Source organism: Trachypithecus francoisi, unplaced genomic scaffold (assembly GCF_009764315.1).
Source record: "Trachypithecus francoisi isolate TF-2019V2 unplaced genomic scaffold, Tfra_2.0 Lachesis_group3, whole genome shotgun sequence".
Lineage (NCBI taxonomy): Eukaryota > Metazoa > Chordata > Mammalia > Primates > Cercopithecidae > Trachypithecus > Trachypithecus francoisi.
In genome coordinates, this window is record NW_022681468.1 from 39502419 (window position 1) to 39522701 (window position 20283).

General features: G+C 36.9%; 1 protein-coding gene across 10 annotated transcripts in view; it reads right to left on the bottom strand.

Moving 5' to 3' along the window:
* Positions 1-20283, bottom strand: part of FUT8 (fucosyltransferase 8) — a 327631-nt gene that overhangs the window by 123798 nt on the left and 183550 nt on the right. For all 10 annotated transcript variants that reach the window (XM_033187704.1, XM_033187708.1, XM_033187706.1 and 7 more), the window contains 2 exons: positions 6390-6505; positions 6110-6272 (listed from right to left, as the gene is read on the bottom strand). In XM_033187704.1, coding sequence (XP_033043595.1) covers positions 6110-6272; positions 6390-6505 — 279 coding nt within the window. The remainder of the gene's footprint in view (positions 1-6109; positions 6273-6389; positions 6506-20283) is intronic.

A 20283-nucleotide genomic window follows, 5' to 3' on the forward strand; every position in this document is an offset into this window, starting at 1 on the left:
TTTGGGAGGCCGGAGTGGGCGGATCATTGAGGTTGGGAGTTTGAGACCAGCCTGGCCAACACGGTGAAATCCCATCTCTACTAAAAATATGAAAATTAGCCGGACGTGGTGGCACATGTCTGTAGTCCCAGCTACCCGGAGGCTGTGGCACGAACATCACTTGAACCTGGGAGACGGAGGTTGCAGTGAGCCAAGATCGTGCCACTGCACTTCAGCCTGGATGACAGAGCGAGACTCCGTCTCAAAAATAAAAAGGAACAACTTTGGGAGGCCGAGGTGGGCAGATCACCTGAGGTCAGGAGTTCGAGACCAGCCTGGCCAACATGGAGAAACCCCGTCTCTACTAAAAATACAAAATTAGCCAGGTGTAGTGACGGGAGACTGTAATCCCAGCTACTCAGGAGGCTGGGACAGGATAACAGCTTGAACTCGGGATGCGGAGGTTGCAGCGAGCCGAGATCCTGCCATTGAACTCAGGAGGCGAAGGTTGCAGCGAGCTGAGATCGTGCCATTGCACTCCAGCCTGGGCAACAAGAGCGAAACTCCATCTCAAAAAAAAATAAAAATAAAAAAAGGAACAAATAACCCAGGTGTGGTGGCTCACGCCTGTCATCCTAGCACTTTGGGAGGCCGAGGTGGACGGATCACGAGGTCAAGAGATCAAAACCATTCTGGCCAACATGGTGAAACCCCGTCTGTACTAAAAATACAAAAATTAGCTGGGCAGGGTGGCATGGGCCTGTAGTCCCAGCTACTCGGGAGGCTGAGGCAGGAGAATCGCTTGAATCCGGGAGGTGGAAGTTGCAGTGAGCCGAGATCGCACCACTGCACTCCAGCCTGGCAACAGAGCGAGACTCAGTCTCAAACAAACAAGCAAGCAAGCAAACAAACAAACAAACAAATAATGCATACCTTGTAGGACTATTGTGCTGATAAAATAACATAATGAATGCTGAACCTTTATCATAGTGACTGGCATATAAGAAATCCTTAGTAAGTGATTATTTTTAATGTAAAATCATTCTTAAGTTTGGAAATCACACCCAAAAGATGTGTGGTAGTAGGAAGCAAAACAGAATTAGAGCCACTAGATGAAAAACACCCTTTTCCACCTGGAGAGTCTTCTTCTAATGCAAACTTTATTTTAGGAGACAGTGTTCCATCACAGGAGATGAAAAATCATTATCTGGCTGATAGAGACTACGTGATGAGCAGAATAAGGATGACTTCATGAAGATATGTATCCCTTTGCACATGAGTATTAGGATGAATGTTCTAGCACCACTTGAAAATTAGCTTGGATTCCTTAGAAGAAAGACAATCATACAAAAATATTTTGTTCAAAGAAATCTAAAATTCAAGAAAGAATATCCACATTCCAGCTTAATGTAAGTCTCAAACCACATCTCAAAAAACTTAGTAAGATCTTCTTTCCTCCCTTCCTCTCTCTCTTTCTCTGTGTGTTTGTATAAAATAAAACACAAAGAATAGAAGGTTTGAAGGTTCACTAAACTCAACTTTTCAAGAGTGGGAATATCAATTATTGGACCTTCCAAAGAGAATGAAAATACAAGCTATTGGGCAACAACAACTATGATCATAAACTTTAAAAAATCATAAACTTAAAAAATCTGTAAGCTATTAACCTATCAGTCTTTCCCACTGTACCCCTTATTTGAGTCAAAGTCATTTCCTTTGTTACATAATCCCCCACAATGTTTTTGTGGACATTAGCAAATCAGCATAATTAACATAAGTATGGTTCACTTTTTGGAGAACACCCTTTAGTCTAAGCAAAGCTGCCCTATATGTTACTGATAATGAGATGATGCAAACTAGGTAGGGGAGATGAGATTGCTACTTTATTAGATTGTTTTTCAATAGTTTCAGTCAACACAGTTGAAAAATGGCTCATCTCCTGCATTTTAGTTTGAAGTTTTATAATTGTTATAAATTACCATAAACAGGACTTGGTAAAAGAAATAATAAAATAAACGAATAAATTTTTCAAAACTGTGGTAATTTAAAAAGCAGAAAGCAGCAGCTTTGGTACCCTTTTCATAAACTGGTATCTGGCAATATGAAGATGACAAAAATAATCAGAGCAGCAGTGATTAAGTTAAATACGTCTCTCTCTGCATCGGCCTGAAAGGTTGATAAGGCAAGACTCTATGATATGCTTAAAGGTTGAGGTACACATCTAAACTGCCATAAATCCAAGCACTGAACCTACAATACTACATAAATAATAAAACCACAATGGCAAAAATACTTACTCTAAACCACTTAATTCTCTCTACTGCAAAGAGGTAGGCTAGGGTCAATTCATGGTCAATGATATCAAAAGCTACAAATATATTTAACTGTATTACTGGGAAGAATGGTCATATGCAATCACTAGAATGAAATTATCATTTAAAAATCTAGTGATGCTAAAAATTGATATCAATATAGCAGATAATAATTACTATGCTACTCTACATTTATTATACCATCAACACCTCTAAATTCTTAAACAGCCTGTAAAAGCTTATAAAAGCCCAAGAATATTACTAATTACTACCAGTTGATTAACCAACTGTGGTTGCAGGCAGATTAGGCTCTACTAGTTACTAGCTACCAAGGCCAATCAGGGAAATAAATAGTGTTTTGCTAAAAATCTCAGGTGAGTTGAATCTTAGAACAAACTTATGATATTTGGCCCCCAGGCTGCATTTGAATGCCCGGTAATGCAAGTGATGAACAACAGGAGCCAGATTCCAGACGAGAAAACATGGTGCCCTGACTACCAGCAAACAGCTTCAAGTGGGCAACAAAGGAGTCGTCTTCCCCCGACAGCTCACTGATGGGGTCACTAACCTACACAGAAATGTGATTTTTACCAGGAAACACAGGCATCGGTAGTGAACTCACAAAGAGAAACAGGGAGTCTGTAGTTGTAGTTCTCAAAGACCAGCAACTTTAGCATCACTTAGTATTACTACTATTATTATGATCTGTTTTTCACCACAGAACACTTCTGAAACCAAATGCATGCATTTTCCACATCAGATAATTCTCCAAATCTCTGTGGACACCTACTAGGTAGTGACACGAAGTACCCAGAATTAGCCCAGACCTCTCAGTTCCATACTACACCCCACTTCAGATGCCATCGCAAGTACAAAGTGGCCAGGGTACCCACACTCTGTCAAATTTGGCTACAAATCAGGGGCTCCCACAACGAACTACTCATGTTCAATAATCTGCTAATAATCTTCTAACCTAGGTAGAAGGCTGCAAAACCCTAATAGAGCCCAAGACTCAGAAGGGCTCTTTAAGAAGGCAGGCCCATACCCAGGTGGCAGCCTCACTGACTATGGTCCCAGCTACAGACCTAGAAACCTATACACTATAATTTGAGCCCATGTAAAAATAAAATGGACTTTTGTATCATATAAAAATTAACAGAGGCAAACACAAAAGTTTGTTTTAATTCTTATACTTAAGGATCTTGAAAATGGTCAGTAAAAGGGTATATTCTGTATAATAAAAATCCTTTCTATTTGTACATCCATCAGTTTAAGGGTTATTTCTCTAACGTTTGATTGTGTTTTGCTCATTATTTGTACTGCATTCTTATCTGGCTTCCTGGAGTTAAATTACTACCCTATGAAGTTATGTCCCAGGTTGATTGTCATTTCTGTTTACGACAGGAAAACAAACTGAGTTGGGTACCTTTACTTACCATTTTTGTTTTCAATGAACTACCATTATTTAACATAGGCTAAACAGCACTGCAAGGAATCATAATAATTCAACAAGAACAAAAAAAAAAATGGAAAATTGATTTATATCAGTTTCTCAGGAGCCAATTTACTATATTCACTTCTCATTTGTACATATGGTCACAAAACATATGCGAGTTATAAACACAAATTATATTAATATTTACAAAATAATTCCTTAAAGAATTATTTCAATTCAGCTGGACATGGTAGCCCATGCCTGTAATCCCAGCTACTTAGGAGGCTGAGGAGGAAGGATCACTGGAGACCAGGAGTTCAAGACTGGCCTGGGTAACATAGAAAGACCTCCACATCTTTAAAATATATATATATATACACACACACACACACACACACACATATACACACATATATATATACACACACACACGAATTATTTTAATTTTTAAAAAGACTGGAAAATTAAATTCTCAAGTTATCTGATTACTCAAATCTTTTTTTTGGGACGGACTCTTGCTCTGTTGCCCAGGCTGGAGTACAGTGGCATGATCTCCGCTCACCACAACCTCTGCCTCCCAGGTTCAAGTAATTCTCGAGCCTCGGCCGGGCACGGTGGCTCAAGCCTGTAATCCCAGCACTTTGGGAGGCCGAGACGGGCGGATCACGAGGTCAGGAGATCGAGACCATCCTGGCTAACATGGTGAAACCCCGTCTCTACTAAAAATACAAAAAACTAGCCGGGCGACGTGGCGGGCGCCTGTAGTCCCAGCTACTCGGGAGGCTGAGGCAGGAGAATGGCATAAACCCGGGAGGCGGAGCTTGCAGTGAGCTGAGATCCGGCCACTGCACTCCAGCCTGGGCGGCAGAGCGAGACTCCGTCTCAAAAAAAAAAAAAAAATTCTCGAGCCTCAGCCTCCCGAGTAGCTGGGCTCACAGGTATGCGCCACCATGCCTGGCTAATTTTTGTATTTTTAGTAGAGACGGGGTTTTTAGTAGAGACCGGGTTTTGCCATGTTGGCCAGGCTGGTCTCAAACTCCTGGCCTCAAGAGATCTGCTTATTTCAGCCTCCCAAAGTGCTGGGATTACAGGCATGAGCCACCACGCCCAGCCCAATTGCTCAAATCTTAAAATTAAAGTTTCCATCAGAAGTCAGTGGCCAAAATTCTCCTTTACATACAGCATAGTCCACCTAAGTCAAATGCTCTTCAGATCTGAATTGTCCTACAAAACCGTGATAAGCAAAGAACACAAGCACAAAATTCCATTTAAGAGAAGTTTCGTGCCTAGAATCAGCTTTAGGGTAGAGAAATATTAAGGGCAGAATTAATCAGCATTTGGTTTAGTGGTCTAAGTATGGCGTGACTGCAAGTGGGGCTAAATATATCAAAGAGTCTGTCCAATGTGTGGCCTAATAATTCACTGCCCCTTGAAATCCATGCTATCATATTTCTGTAGCTTTATTAATGCTAAAATGATTCCAATAGACAGATTTTTAATTTCACCTAAAACAACCAAGCAATTTTTCAAAATCATTATAATATTGCTGCTGATGTTAATAAATATGAAATCTCTTACTTGCATGGGGTAATTCTTTTCCTCTTCACAGTAGTAGGTTGTGCTAATACAACAATTTTTCTTTTATTGTTCACTAATGAGACAGTAATTGCCATCAGAATCCTACTGGGAACATAGACTTTAAATATAATAGGCCTAAAGACAGGTTTCACTGTATTTATAATGATTTTCAGTACATTTTGTTCTGCATGAACACAACAACGCCAAAATGTTTTCTTTTCTGTGGAAGATACACTTCGTATTATTTAGCAATGTGTGCATAGGAGAAACAAATTTAACCAGACAGATCTCAGGTTCCTCTTTCCAGCAACTAATGAATGAACAATGAACAGAATGCTCCTTTTTACTTAAAGAAAAAAAAACCTGTTAACTTTTCATTAGAATAATGCTATTTTAAAGTTTTTAATGTTTGAATTAGAAATGTAACCATCGTACTCACTCAGTATGAGTTCCAATGTACCGGAATGCAAAACTGCATACTCTGCTTCAAATACTGATTATATATAAAGAACATTTATAGAAAGATGTTTTAATGTATTGTTGGCTGGCACCACTACCTTCAGAATTTATTTAGAATATAAAGATTTCTAGAAATACATTTTAATAAATACTTTCTGGTGGTATATTTTGGTTGATGAACTGCACTTGGCAATTATCCTTTGGGACCTCAGGTACTCTTCTCCTCTTAAATATTGTAGGTGCTATTAATATTTACCACTCAACAGATGGATTAACAAGTCTATTTCTCATTCTTAGATTATAATCTTTTCTAAAGCCCAAATAAAATGTGAAAGGAGAATTGTACCTTTCATGATGTCCTAAATCCAAAAGAAATTCATCTGCATGTCTTTGGAGTTCATTTCCTTCTAAGTTCTTTAATTTCTTCAATTCACTCTGTAGGAAAAACCAGAGCTCTTTAGCTCCATTTTCAATCCTCCTCCTCAGGATTTCATGGTCCTTCCCCAGACCTGCAGTCAAAGAAAAGAGGGTCGTAGCATTTCCAACATTTTGATAAAAGGAAACTTTCGATTATTTGTGCTAAAGCCTATATACTGAGGAGGGAAAAACAATGTATAATCACTTACCATTTCTGGTCTGTTTCTTGTAATTTTCAATCTGTTCTTTGGCCTTAACAAGCTGCTCTTCTAAAACGCGTACTCTTCCTATAGCTGGCCCCTGATCAATGGGGCCTTCTGGTATCCTGTAGTTTAGGCAAGAAAATGTAAACATTCAGCTTTTAAACTGTGCAACAAAATACAAGCTCACTTTGCTAAAACATTTATACTGTAAACTTCATAAGTTGCTGAACCATACAGCATAAAAAAGTACCAAATGGAATTTCTTCTTCAAAGGTATAGGATTAACCAATGAAATGACAATAAAGAAAAACAGAAAATAATAATCTACGATCTTCTAGGAGTTAACAAACCTCTACAGCTGTTTCCTAAAATCTTTCATCCCATTACTTAGAGTACCACCATCAGAGGCAAAGCAGTCAATTCTTCATTAGCATTGAGAGTAACAAAAGTGAAGGAAAAAGTAAAGAAAAGGCTTAAAGGGAATAAGGAAGCATATCTGAACACATGTCTAAGGACATGCTCAAACATCAAATATAATGTATTTCTAAATTAATTACAATATCAGACTATGTAAATCTGTCTTTCTATTCATGACATTAGACTACTAAGCATTGGTCTTATATAGAAAAAACAAAGACAAGAGTAGAAGATAAAACATATCAGAAAAAAACTGGGCCAGGTGTAGTAGCTCATGCCTGTAATCCCAGCACTTTGGGAGGCCCAGGTAGGAGGATCACTTGAGCCCAGGAGTTCATGGCCAGCCTGGGCAAGGAACTCATTTTCAGAAACTGGAAAAGGCAAACAAACCAACCAACAAACAAACAAAAAAACCCTAGATGCTCTCCTAGAGCTTCTCTAGGGAATCCAGCCCTCCTGACATCTTGGTTTCTGCCCAGTGAAACTTATTTCAGATCTCTGGCCTCCAAAACTCTAAGAGAATAAATTTATGTTGTTTTAAGCCATAAAGTTTGTGGTATTTGTCAAAGTAGCAATAAGAAATTAATACACACATATATTGATCCTTTTACAAAATTGTCCTAAAGATTAAATAGCTGATTTTTCTTTCAAAGTCTATTTAAATGAGGAAATGTCTATAAAAGTATTTAGCACAGTGTCTGGCAATAAATTTTATGAAGGCTACTATTATATCTGAGCTTTGTCATTTTAGAGATGAGCTGTAATCTCAAAAAGTCTGGGCTATCTATTCTTACCATCATGACCAGTTTAAGGGAACTTAAGTTTTAAATTATAGTTGGCAGAACTTAAATTCAGATGTCAACATAGTCTTTTTTTTTTTTTTGACATAGTCTCAATTTGTCACCCAGGCTGGAGAACAGTGATGGGATCTTGGCTTGCCACAACCTCTGCCTCCCAGATTCAAATGATTCTTGTGCCTCAGTCTCCTGAGCAGATGGGATTACAGGCATGTACTACCATCCCTGATTAATTTTTTTACATTTTTAGTAGAGACGGGGTTTCATTGGGTTGGCCAGGCTGGTCTCAAACTCCTGGCCTCAAGTGATCCGCCCACCTCAGCCTCACAAAGTGCTGGGATTACAGGCATGAGCCACTGCCCCAGCCAACATAGCCTTTTGACGCAAACACTCTGATACAAAAGGTTTTTTTTTATAGCTTCTCTAACATTTTTATATAACCTGATAAAGCCAAATTAACTGTCAATTACCTACACTACTTCAGAAAACATGTTTAATAAAGTAGGTGTTGTTACAGCTATACCAAAGTAAGTGGAGACATTTTATAATTTCCTGTAAAATTGTATGCATTAACACTGAACAGGAGCATAAAAAGTAACTATCCTCCAATCAGGAGTGTTCAACGCTACAGAATATGAATGAAAAAGCCTTCATTTGTATAAGCACAAAGTGAATAATAAAATGAATACAGTAGTTAGGTGCACACTTACCCAATTTATGAGCACACACACATTCACAAATGAGGCATGTCTTGGTATATAGTTTTTAAAAGTTATGTTTCTAAGATTTGGCTCTTAATCTCTTTCTGAATTAGGTGGCTGGTTTCTAGGAAACAATTTGAAACTAGAATAAAACTTCAATCTCTTGGGATTTATTTTGGCACCAATACGTCATAGGACAGGAATGTCCTTTTTCAGAACATATTTTAGTGATAGAAAAATTGACAATAGAAAGATTATGTCTAGGTTCTCCTTTTTATCTCTTTCGTCAAATATTGGTGGAATAAACATCAGAGGCAAAACAGCCATGAAAAAAATAGCATGATCTTTTCAGTAGCTTTCCACAAAGATTTCCAATCTAATTCTAATAAAACATAACAGAATTAGTAATCTATATTACCTAATAATCTAATCCAACTGTGAAAAAAAAACCTGTACAAAAGAAAAGTACTGGAAAAATCACTCTAAAAAAAAAAAAAATACAGAAGAACTATTCTTTCCAAACTCCATCCAGAAAAGAGTCAATAGGCACGAACAGTCTCTTTTCTGAATACTTAGGGAACAGAATGCTTTATCATATTCATCATGCCAAAGATACAGATACATCTGCTTCTAGCCAAGATATTTACCATCCTGCCTGAAACAAGTCAAAATCCAGATGAAATGTATTAAACAATGACCTAATAAAACTGCAATCAAGCAACAAAGGGCAGTGATCGCCAGAGAAGGAAAACAAATGATGACAACCCTATGACTGTTCCAGCTTACTGTATTCAGAGAGTTTCCAGACCACAGTGTATGGAGGGGAAATGCAGATGGAGCCAGTACATTCACTGAGTTGAAGAAATGGAGCTAAGAGTCTAAAAAGACCAACACAGAGTTTGAATAAGAGAACTGTAGAGGAGAGAGAACTCCAGCAATCTGCAAAGGTACCATTTTGGAATCAGCAGAGTACTCATCGGCACACACATATAAGGAACTACTCAAGCTGGGGAAAGAACTCTCTAAAAGGATTAGATGAAGTAGTACCTGGCATTCATACAGATAAGGTAGAAACAGTTCCTGATCCTACCAAACTAGAAAACCGTAATTCATGGGATGCTGGGTAAAATGCTCAGAAGGATTTGGCCTCAAAAGTAGGAAAATGTGCCCCAGACCAAATATTGCTTAGGTCCTGCTTAACAATTATTAAAAAACAAAATAGGATCAAATTATTTTTAAATAACGTAACTACATCCCATAACAAAATTTAAGAATATTTGCAAATTATACAAAAGCTTCTAGTAACAAACAAAGTAAAATTCATGATGTCTGGAATCTACAAAAGTTACCAGGCTTGCAAAAAAACAAGAAAAGATAACCCATAAAGAAGAGTGAAATCAATCTATCAAAACCAACTCAAAACTGACACAGATGTTAGAATCACCATAGAAATGACAGTTATTATGACTGTATTTCACATGTTCAAAAGTTAGAGACAGGGAAGATATAAAAAAGATGTTAAAATTTTAATAGATAGGCCGGGTGTGATGGCTCACGTCTGTAATCCCAGCACTTTGGGAGGCTGAGGCAGGTGGATCACCTGAGGTCGGGAGTTCAAGACTAGCCTGGCCAAAATGGTGAAATCCCGTCTCTATGAAAAACACGAAAATTAGCCAGTCATGGTGGCAGACATCTAGGTTCTCCTTTTTATCTCTTTCTTCAAATATTGGTGGAATAAACATCAGAGGCAAAACAGCCATGAAAAAAATAGCATATGATCTTTTCAGTAGCTTTGCACAAAGATTTCCAATCTAATTCTAATAAAACACAATACAATTAGTAATCTATATTACCTAATAATCTAATCCAACTGTGAAAAAAAAAAAAAAATCCCAGCTACTCAGGAGGCTGAGGCAGGAAAACTGCTTGAACCCAAGAGGCAGAGATTGCAGTGAGCCAAGATCACACCTCTGCACTCCAGCCTGGGTGGCAAAGTGAGACAGAAAGAAAAGAAAGAAAAGAGAGGGAAGGGGAGGGGAGGGGAGGAAAAAATTTTAATAGATACCCAAGTTGAACTACTACAGATGAAAACTATAATGTCTGAAACAAAAAATATAAAGAATGAGATTTACTGCAGATTATATATTGTAGCATCTACTCTACGAAACTAAGAAACAAAGAGCAATGAAACTCCAATTAAGTGGAAGAAACGAAGTAATAAAGATCAGAGAGGACATCAATGAAATGGAGAAAAATAGATAAAAACCAATGAAAACTAAAATATGGTTCTTTAAAAAAAAAAAAAATCAATTAAACTGGCAACCTTTCTCCTAATAAATATTTTCAGTTTTATGGTCCAACCAGCAAAATCAAGGCTATTACTTAGGTATATATATATATACATATATATATACACACAACACTTAAAATGTAACAACTTAACAATGGAAAATCATTCTTAGCTTGCTGGCCATGAAAAAAAGAGGTGGTTGGTAGAATGTGACCCATGAGCCATAGTTTGCCAATCCCTATTCTAGCCACACTGAGCAAAAAACATGGAGGGACTAAAAGGTAGTATTATCCAGATATCAAAACCAGAGAAAGATATAGCAAGAAAAAAATTACAGAACAGTATCTCTCATGAACACCAATGTAATAATTATAAAAAATTTTAGCAAACCAAACCCAACCATATCTAATGTAGATAGTAAATCATGATTAATTAAGGTCTATCCTAAAAATGCAACATTGGCTTACCATTAAAAAATAAATCAACGTAATTCTTCCTATAAACAAAAAATTTTTTTAAACAAAATTTTACAATACACATTATCTGAATATATTCAGAAAAAGGACTTAATAAAAGTCTAATGTAAATTCCTGATAAAAAGTGTCAGAAATAGCCGGGTGCAGTGGTTCACGCCTGTAATCCCAGCACTTTGGGAGGCTGAGGTGGGTGCATCACCTGAGGTCAGGAGCTTGAGACCAACCTGACCAACATGGAGAAACCCTGTCTCTAAAAATATAAAATTAGCCAGGCGTGGTTGTGCATGCCTGTAATCCCAGCTACTCGGGAAGCTGAGGCAGGAGAATAGCTTGAACCTAGGAGGCAGAGGTTGTGGTGAGCTGAGATTGAGCCATTGCATTCCAGCCGGGGCAACAAGAGCGAAACTTTGTCTCAAAAAAAAAAAAAGTGTCAGAAACTAGGAAATTAAGGAAATTTCCTCAACCTGATATCAATCATCTATTAAAAACTTACTGTTAATACCATAGGTTAATGGTGAAAGCATAAGTATATTTCCCCTAAATCAGAAACAAAACAAGGATGTGTCTCTCACCACTTCTATTCACCACTATATTGAAAATTCTAGCCAGTAGACCAAGGCAAGAAAAAGAAACAGGCATTCAAATTGGAATGAAAGAAGCAAAGCTATCCTTGTTCACATGACATGATAATCTATGTTGAAAATCTGACGTTGTTTAACAAGGTTGCAGAATGTAACATCAACATATAAAATTCAATTGTATTTCTATATTCCTGCAAAAGCAATTGAAAATTAATATTTAAAACCACATTATTAGTTACAATAGCATCAAAAAAATGAAAAAAAATTAAGTATCAATCTGGCAAAAGATGGGCATGACTTATAAATTTAAAATTATAAAACAACATTGAATTTGTTTAGAAATTGACAGGCCAGTACTAAAATTCATATGGAAATACAAACATCTAGAATACTCAATACAAATCAGAAAAAGATAAAACTAAAAGGCAAATACCATCTGATATCAAGACCTATTGTATCTGGCTTGAGTTGGTGTTTGAATGACTGACTGAACGAATGAATGAATGAATGAACCAAAATTTTAAAAATAAAAAAATGTTTTTAAAGACCTATTATAAAACTACATACAATAATCAAGACAGTGAGGTACTGGTATAAAGACAGATGACAAAGAGCATAATGAAATAGAAGAGAGTCCAAGAATAAGCCCACACATAAATGGACACTCAATTTATTTTTTTAATAAAGTCACAAAGATAATTTAGCAAAGGACAGTTTTTACAAGAGGAAAGCAAGAAATTACCTTTCTGACCCTCAGTTCAGCAAAGTTATCTCAGCTACGACAGAAAGGTGTGATCCATAAAAGAAAAAATTGATAAACTGGATTTCACTAAAATTAAAAGCTCTTCTTCTAGAAAGACACAGTTAAGAGAATGAAAATATAACCCACAGACTAGAGGGAAAAAAAATTTTTTTTTGAGACAGAGTCTTACTCTGTCACCCAGGCTGGAGTGCAGTGGCGCAATCTCGGCTCACCACAACCTTCACCTCCCGGGTTCAAGTGATTCTTCCGCCTGAGCCTCCCAAGTAGCTGGGATTACAGAAGCGTGTCACCACGGCCGGCTAATTTTTATATTTTTAGTAGAGACAGAGTTTCGCCATGTTGGCCAGGCTGGTCTTCAACTCCTGACCTCAGGTGATTCACCCGCCTTGGCCTCCGAAAGTGCTGGGATTACAGGCATGAGCCACTGCGCCTGGCCAAGAAAATATTTTTAAATCTTACATCTGTTAAAGGACTTGTATCCAGACTACACAAAGAACCAAATCATCAGGAAAAAAAGAAAAAAAACTCATAAGCAAAAAGATTCAAATAAATGTTTGAACAAAAAAGACAAATAGGCGAATTAAGCACATTAAAAGATATTAGACATCATTAGTTATTAGGTAAATCCAAGAAAGCTCGACTGTGTGGCTGCAGCAATAGCTATATAGGCTGGCCTGGTTCACTGCTTGCATCTGACATCACAAAACAGGAAACAGCTAATCACTAGGGTTTCCTGTAGATGATCCTCATTCCTATTTTAAAAGCCTTTAAGGATGCCTATATGTTAGGTTTTTCTGAGATTTGATATATATTTCAAAAATTATTCTCCTAAATAAAAATTTGATGAAAATCTTTATTCAAACAAGAAGGTACCCTTCTAATACCCAAACGTTAGCCCCACTCTAAAGGAATTCAATGCTTATAAAACATAACATGAAAACCAGTAAATTACTGGTTTGCAATCAGAATATGAAAAAATAGTGACTTGTAGCCTAAACGAAATGATTACACAGCTCTCTGAGAAATTAAACTTTTCTCATTAAAAATGTACTTAATAATTCATGTAAAACAGGTTGCCTTTCGTAAACACTTTCAACAATTATACCATGAATATTGGAAAGAATAAAGATCTTAATTAAGAAAAAGAACGTAGGCACAAATAAACAATATTAGGAAAGAAAAGAGAATCATAAACACAGATAAAGAATTTTAAAACATATCAAAAAATACTATGAATATTTTCAGGTACTTGCTTGAAAAACATGAAAAAAATAACTTCTAGAGGAATTAAACTACAAAATGAACTCAATAATATACAGAAATTTTCAGCAGTCAAAAATCGATTGAATTTTTTGAAACTTTAGATTCAAGCATTATTTTTTCTTCTTTTGAGATGGAGTCTCAAATAAAAATACAAACGATACATTAGTAAATATAACAATATATTTTAAAATACATTTGTCACCAGGCTGCAGTGCAGTGGCACAATCTCGGCTCACTGCAACCTTCACCACCCGGGTTCAACTGACTCTCCTGCCTCGGCCTCCCAAGTAGCTAGCATTACAGGCACGCGCCACCACGCCCAACTACTTTTTTTGAATTTTTAGAAGAGACAGGGTTTTCACCATGTTGGCCAGAATGGTCTCGATCTCCTGACCTCATGATCTGCCCACCACAGCCTCCCAAAGTGCTGGGATTACAGGCATGAGCTACCGTGCCTGGCCAGGTTCAAATATTTTTATAGGAGTTTTACAAATATTCATAAAACATCTGAATCAAAATCTAGGAAATATAAAACGAGAGGAAATTCTAAAATTCCATTCTTGAGATTAGTATAAGATCGATATAAAAGTAGACAAGGATAACAAAAAAAGACTAAGTCAACTATAAGCTTATTTTCAAACTCCCAAATGACACATTAGTAAATATAGCAATATATTTAAAAACACATGACTATCTCAACTTTATCCTAAGAATACTACATTGGTTTATGATTAGAAAAGCTATTAATTTAAATTGATTGCATTAACAAATTAAAGCAAAATAAATTACAATCTAAATTGAAACAAAAAATCATTAGATAAAATTTAACACTTATTCATTATGAACACCTTAGCAAGAAAGAATGAATGGAAGGTAAACTCCTTAATTCAGTAAGGAATATTAGAAATTCATAAATAAATACCACATTCTATGGATCAACTCATCAGTACCATTCCTTTTAAAGCTAAGAACAATAGAAGACAGGCCTGCCATCTATGCTTCTATTCATCGCGGTACTGAAGGCCTTAGACAAGGCAATAAGATAAAGAAGAAGACTTACAAGTGTAGAAAATGAAGAAACAAATGTTATTCAGATAATATAAACTTTTAATACAGAAAATCCAAGATAATCTACAAATTGTACTAACAAGAAAGTTCAGGGGCAGTACTATATACAATATCAATGTACAGAAATTAAAGTCCCTATACAACAACAACCAGAAATTACTAAATGTGGAGGCTGAGGCAGGAGAATGGCATAAACCCGGGAGGCGGAGCTTGCAGTGAGCTGAGAACTGGCCACTGCACTCCAGCCTGGGCGACAGAGCGAGACTCCGTCTCAAAAAAAAAAAAAAAAGAAAAAAAAGAAATTACTAAATGTGTTTTTTAAAATATCACATTTACAATAGTAACGACAGAATCATAATCTTTCAAGGAATAAATCTAACAAAGAGCAACATACTTAATACATTTAAAAATTATAAATTTTCTGAAGAAGTAGTTGTTTCCCAAATTGATCTATAAATTAAATGCACTTCTAATAAAAACTCCAAAAGGATTTTTTAGTTAAATTTAGCAAAGTGATCCTAAAATATGTATGAAAAAGCAAACTCTCCAAAATAAGCAAGTTCATTTTGCAAAATAAGGGAAAAAAAATAGGACTTCTCTCCCATCAGAAAACAAAACAAAGTTTTAGTAATGGAAGTAGTGTGGTATTGGCACAAAGTCAGATAAGTAAGACTAATGGAACAGAATTAAGCACCTAGAAAAAGATCTCAGCATATATGACACAGGTATCATTCTAAATTACTATGGAAAGGACAAATAATTCAACAAACTAAGAGATGGTTTCACAGAAAATTCAAACAATCTTACAAATAAAATTTTAAAATTTTAGAAGAAATTTTGCATTCTTCATGATCTTGGGAGAAAAAAGAATTTCTCAGAAATTTAGAGAAAAAAAAGTAAAAAGAAACGAACAAAGCCTCCAAGAAATATGGGACTATGTGAAAAGACCAAATCTACATCTGATTGGTGTACCTGAAAGTGATGGGGAGAATGGAACCAAGTTGGAAAACACTCTTCAGGATATTATCCAGGAGAACTTCCCCAACCTAGCAGGGCAGGCCAACATTCAAATTCAGGAAATACAGAGAACGCCACAAAGATACTCCTCGAGAAGAGCAACTCCAAGACACACAATTGTCAGATTCACCAAAGTTGAAATGAAGGAAAAATGTTAAGGGCAGCCAGAGAAAAGGTAGGGTTAGCCACAAAGGGAAGCCTATCAGACTAACAGCGGATCTCTGGGCAGAAACTGTATAAGCCAGAAGAGAGTGGGGGCCAATATTCAACATTCTTAAAGAAAAGAATTTTCAACCCAAAATTTCATATCCAGCCAAACTAAGCTTCATAAGTGAAGGAAAAATAAAATCCTTTACAGACAAGAAAATGCTGAGAGATTTTGTCACCACCAGGTCTGCCCTACAAAAGCTCCTGAAGGAAGCACTAAACATGGAAAGGAACAACTGGTACCAACCATTGAAAAAACATGCCAAATTGTAAAGAGCACCAATGCTAGGAAGAAACTGCATCAACTAATGAGCAAAATAACCAGCTAACATCATAATGACAGGATCAAATTCACGTATAACAATATTAACCTTAAATGTAAATGGGCTAAATGCTCCTTGCTAGGAAGAAACTGCATCAATTAACGAGCAAAATAACCGGCTAATATCTTAATGACAGGATCAAATTCACACGTAACAATATTAACTTTAAATGTAAATGGGCTAAATGCACCAATTAAAAGACACGGACTGGCAAATTGGATAAAAAGTCAAGACCCATCAGTGTGCTGTATTCAAGAGACCCAGCTCACATGCAGAGATACACATAGGTTCAAAATAAAGGGATGGAGGAAGATCTACCAAGCAAATGGAAAACAAAAAAAGACAGGGGTTGCAATCCTAGTCTCTGATAAAACAGAAGACCAAAAGAGACAAAGAAGGTCATTACATAATGGTAAAGGGATCAATTCAACAAGAAGAGCTAACTATCCTAAATATATATGCACCCAATACAGAAGAACCCAGATTCATAAAGCAAGTCCTTAGAGACTTACAAAGAGACTTAGACTCCCATACAATAATAATGGGAGACTTCAACACCCCACTGTCAACATTACACAGATCAAAGAGACAGAAAGTTAACAAGGATATCCAGGAATTGAACTCATCTCTGCAGCAAGCAGACCTAATAGACATGTACAGAACTCTCCACCCCAAATCAACAGAATATACATTCTTCTCAGCACCACATCGCACTTATTTCAAAATTGACCACATAGTTGGAAATAAAGCATTCCTCAGCAAATGTAAAAGAACAGAAATTATAACAAACTGTCTCTCAGACCACAGTGCAATCAAACTAGAACTCAGGATTAAGAAACTCACTCAAAACCGCTCAACTACATGGAAACTGAATAACCTGCTCCTGAATGACTACTGGGTACCTAACGAAATGAAGGCAGAAATAAAGACGTTCTTTGAAACCAATGAGAACGAAGACACAACATACAACAATCTATGGGACACATTTAAAGCAGTGTGTAGAGGGAAATTTATAGCACTAAATGCCCACAAGAGAAAGCAGGAAAGATCTAAAATCAACATCCTAACATCACAATTAGAACAACTCCAGAAGCAAGAGCAAACACATTCAAAAGCTAGCAGAAGGCAAGAAATAAGTAAGATCAGAGCAGAACTGAAGGAGATAGAGACACAAAAAACCCTTCAAAAAATCAATGAATCCAGGAGCTGGTTTTTTGAAAAGATCAACAAAAACTGATAGATCACTAACAAGACTAATAAAGAAGAAAAGAGAGAAGAATCAAATAGATGCAATAAAAAATTATAAAGGGGATATCACCACGGATCCCACAGAAATACGAACTACCATCAGAGAATAAACACTTCAATGTAAATAAACTACAAAATCTAGAAGAAATGGATAAATTCCTGAACACATACACCCTCCCAAGACTAAACCAGGAAGAAGTTGAATCCCTGAATTGACCAGTAACAGATTCTGAAACTGAGGCAACAATTAATAGCCTACCAACCAAAATAAGTCCAGGACCAGACGGATTCCCAGTCAAATTCTACCAGACATACAAGGAGGAGCTTGTACCATTCCTTCTGAAACTATTCCAATCAACAGAAAAAGAGGGAATCCTCCCTAACACATTTTATGAGGCCAGCATCATCCTGATACCAAAGCCTGACAGATACACAACAAAAAAAGAGAACTTTAGAGCAGTATCCCTGATGAACATTGATGCAAAAATCCTCAATAAAATCCTGGCAAACCAAATCCAGCAGCACATCAAAAAGCTTATCCACCATGATCAAGTGGGCTTCACCCCTAGGAGGCAAGGCTGGTTCAACATACGCAAATAAATAAACGTAATCCAGCATATAAACAGAACCAAAGACAAAAACCACATGATTATCTCAATAGATGCAGAAAAGGCCTTTGACAAAATTCAACAGCCAGTCACACTAAAAATTCTCAATAAATTAGGTATTGATGGGACGTATCTCAAAATAATGAGAGCTATTTATGACAAACCCACAGCCAATATCATACTGAATGGGCAAAAACTGGAAGCATTCCCTTTGAAAACTGGTGCAAGACAAGGATGCCCTCTCTCACCACTCCCATTCAACATAGTGTTGGAAGTTCTGGCTTGGGCAATCAGGCGGGAGAAAGAAATAAAGGGTATTCAGTTAGGAAAAGAGGAAGTCAAATTGTCCCTGTTTGCAGATGACATGATTATATATTTAGAAAACCCCATCATCTCAGCCCAAAATCTCCTTAAGCTGATAAGCAACTTCAGCAAAGTCTCAGGATACAAAATCAATGTGCAAAAATCACAAGCCTTCTTATACACTAAAAACAGACAAACAGAGACCCAAATCATGAATGAACTCCCATTCACAATTGCTTCAAAGAGAATAAAATACCTAGGAATCCAACTTACAAGGGATGTGAAGGACCTCTTCAAGGAGAACTATAAACCACTGCTCAGTGAAATAAAAGAGGACACAAACACATGGAAGAACATTCCATGCTCGTTGATAGGAAGAATCAATTATCATGAAAATGGCCATACTGCCCAAGGTGATTTATAGATTCAATGCCATCCCCATCAAGCTACCAATGACTTTCTTCACAGAATTGGAAAAAACTGCTTCAAAGTTCACATGGAACCAAAAAAGAGCCTGCATTGCCAAGACAATCCTAAGTCAAAAGAACAAAGCTGGAGGCATCACGCTACCTGACTTCAAACTATACTACAAGGCTACAGTAACCAAAACAGCATGGTACTGGTACCAAAACAGAGATATAGACCAATGGAACAGAACAGAGTCCTCAGAAACAATACCACACATCTACAACCATCTGGTCTTTGACAAACCTGAGAGAAACAAGAAATGGGGAAAGGATTCCCTATTTAATAAATGGTGCTGGGGAAACTGGCTAGCCATATGTAGAAAGCTGAAACTGGATCCTTTCCTTACTCCTTATATGAAAATTAATTCAAGATGGATTAGAGACTTAAATGTTAGACCTAATACCATAAAAACCCTAGCAGAAAACATAGGGAGTACCATTCAGGACATAGGCATGGGCAAGGACTTCATGTCCACCAAAAGTAATGGCAACGAAAGCCAAAATAGACAAATGGGATCTAATTAAACTAAAGAGCTTCTGCACAGCAAAAGAAACTACCATCAGAGTGAACAGGCAACCTACAGAATGGGAGAAAATTTTTGCAATCTACTCATCTGACAAAGGGCTGATATCCAGAACCTACAAAGAAGTCAAACAAATTTACAAGAAAAAATCAAACAACCCCATCAAAAAGTGGGCAAAGAATATGAACAGACATTTCTCAAAAGAAGACATTCATACAGCCAACAGACACATGAAAAAATGCTCATCATCACTCACCATCAGAGAGATGCAAATCAAAACCACAATGAGATACCATCTCACACCAGTTAGAATGGCCATCATTAAGAAGTCAGGAAACAATAGGTGCTGGAGAGGATGTGGAGAAATAGGAACACTTTTACACTGCTGGTGGGATTGTAAACTAGTTCAACCATTATGGAAAACAGTATGGCGATTCCTCAAGGATCTAGAACTAGATGTATCATATGACTCAGCCATCCCATTACTGGGTATATACCCAAAGGATTATAAATTATTCTACTACAAAGACACATGCACACGTATGTTTATTGCAGCACTATTCACAATAGCAAAGACTTGGAATCAACCCAAATGTCCATCAGTGACAGACTGGATTAAGAAAATGTGGCACATATACACCATGGAATACTATGCAGCCATAAAAAAGGATGAGTTTGCGTCCTTTGTAGGGACATGGATACAGCTGGAAACCATCATGTTTAGCAAACTGTCACAAGAACTGAAAACCAAACACCGCATGTTCTCACTCATAGGTGGGAATTCAACAATGAGATCACTTGGACTCGGGAAGGGGAACATCACACACTGGGGCCTATCATGGGGAGG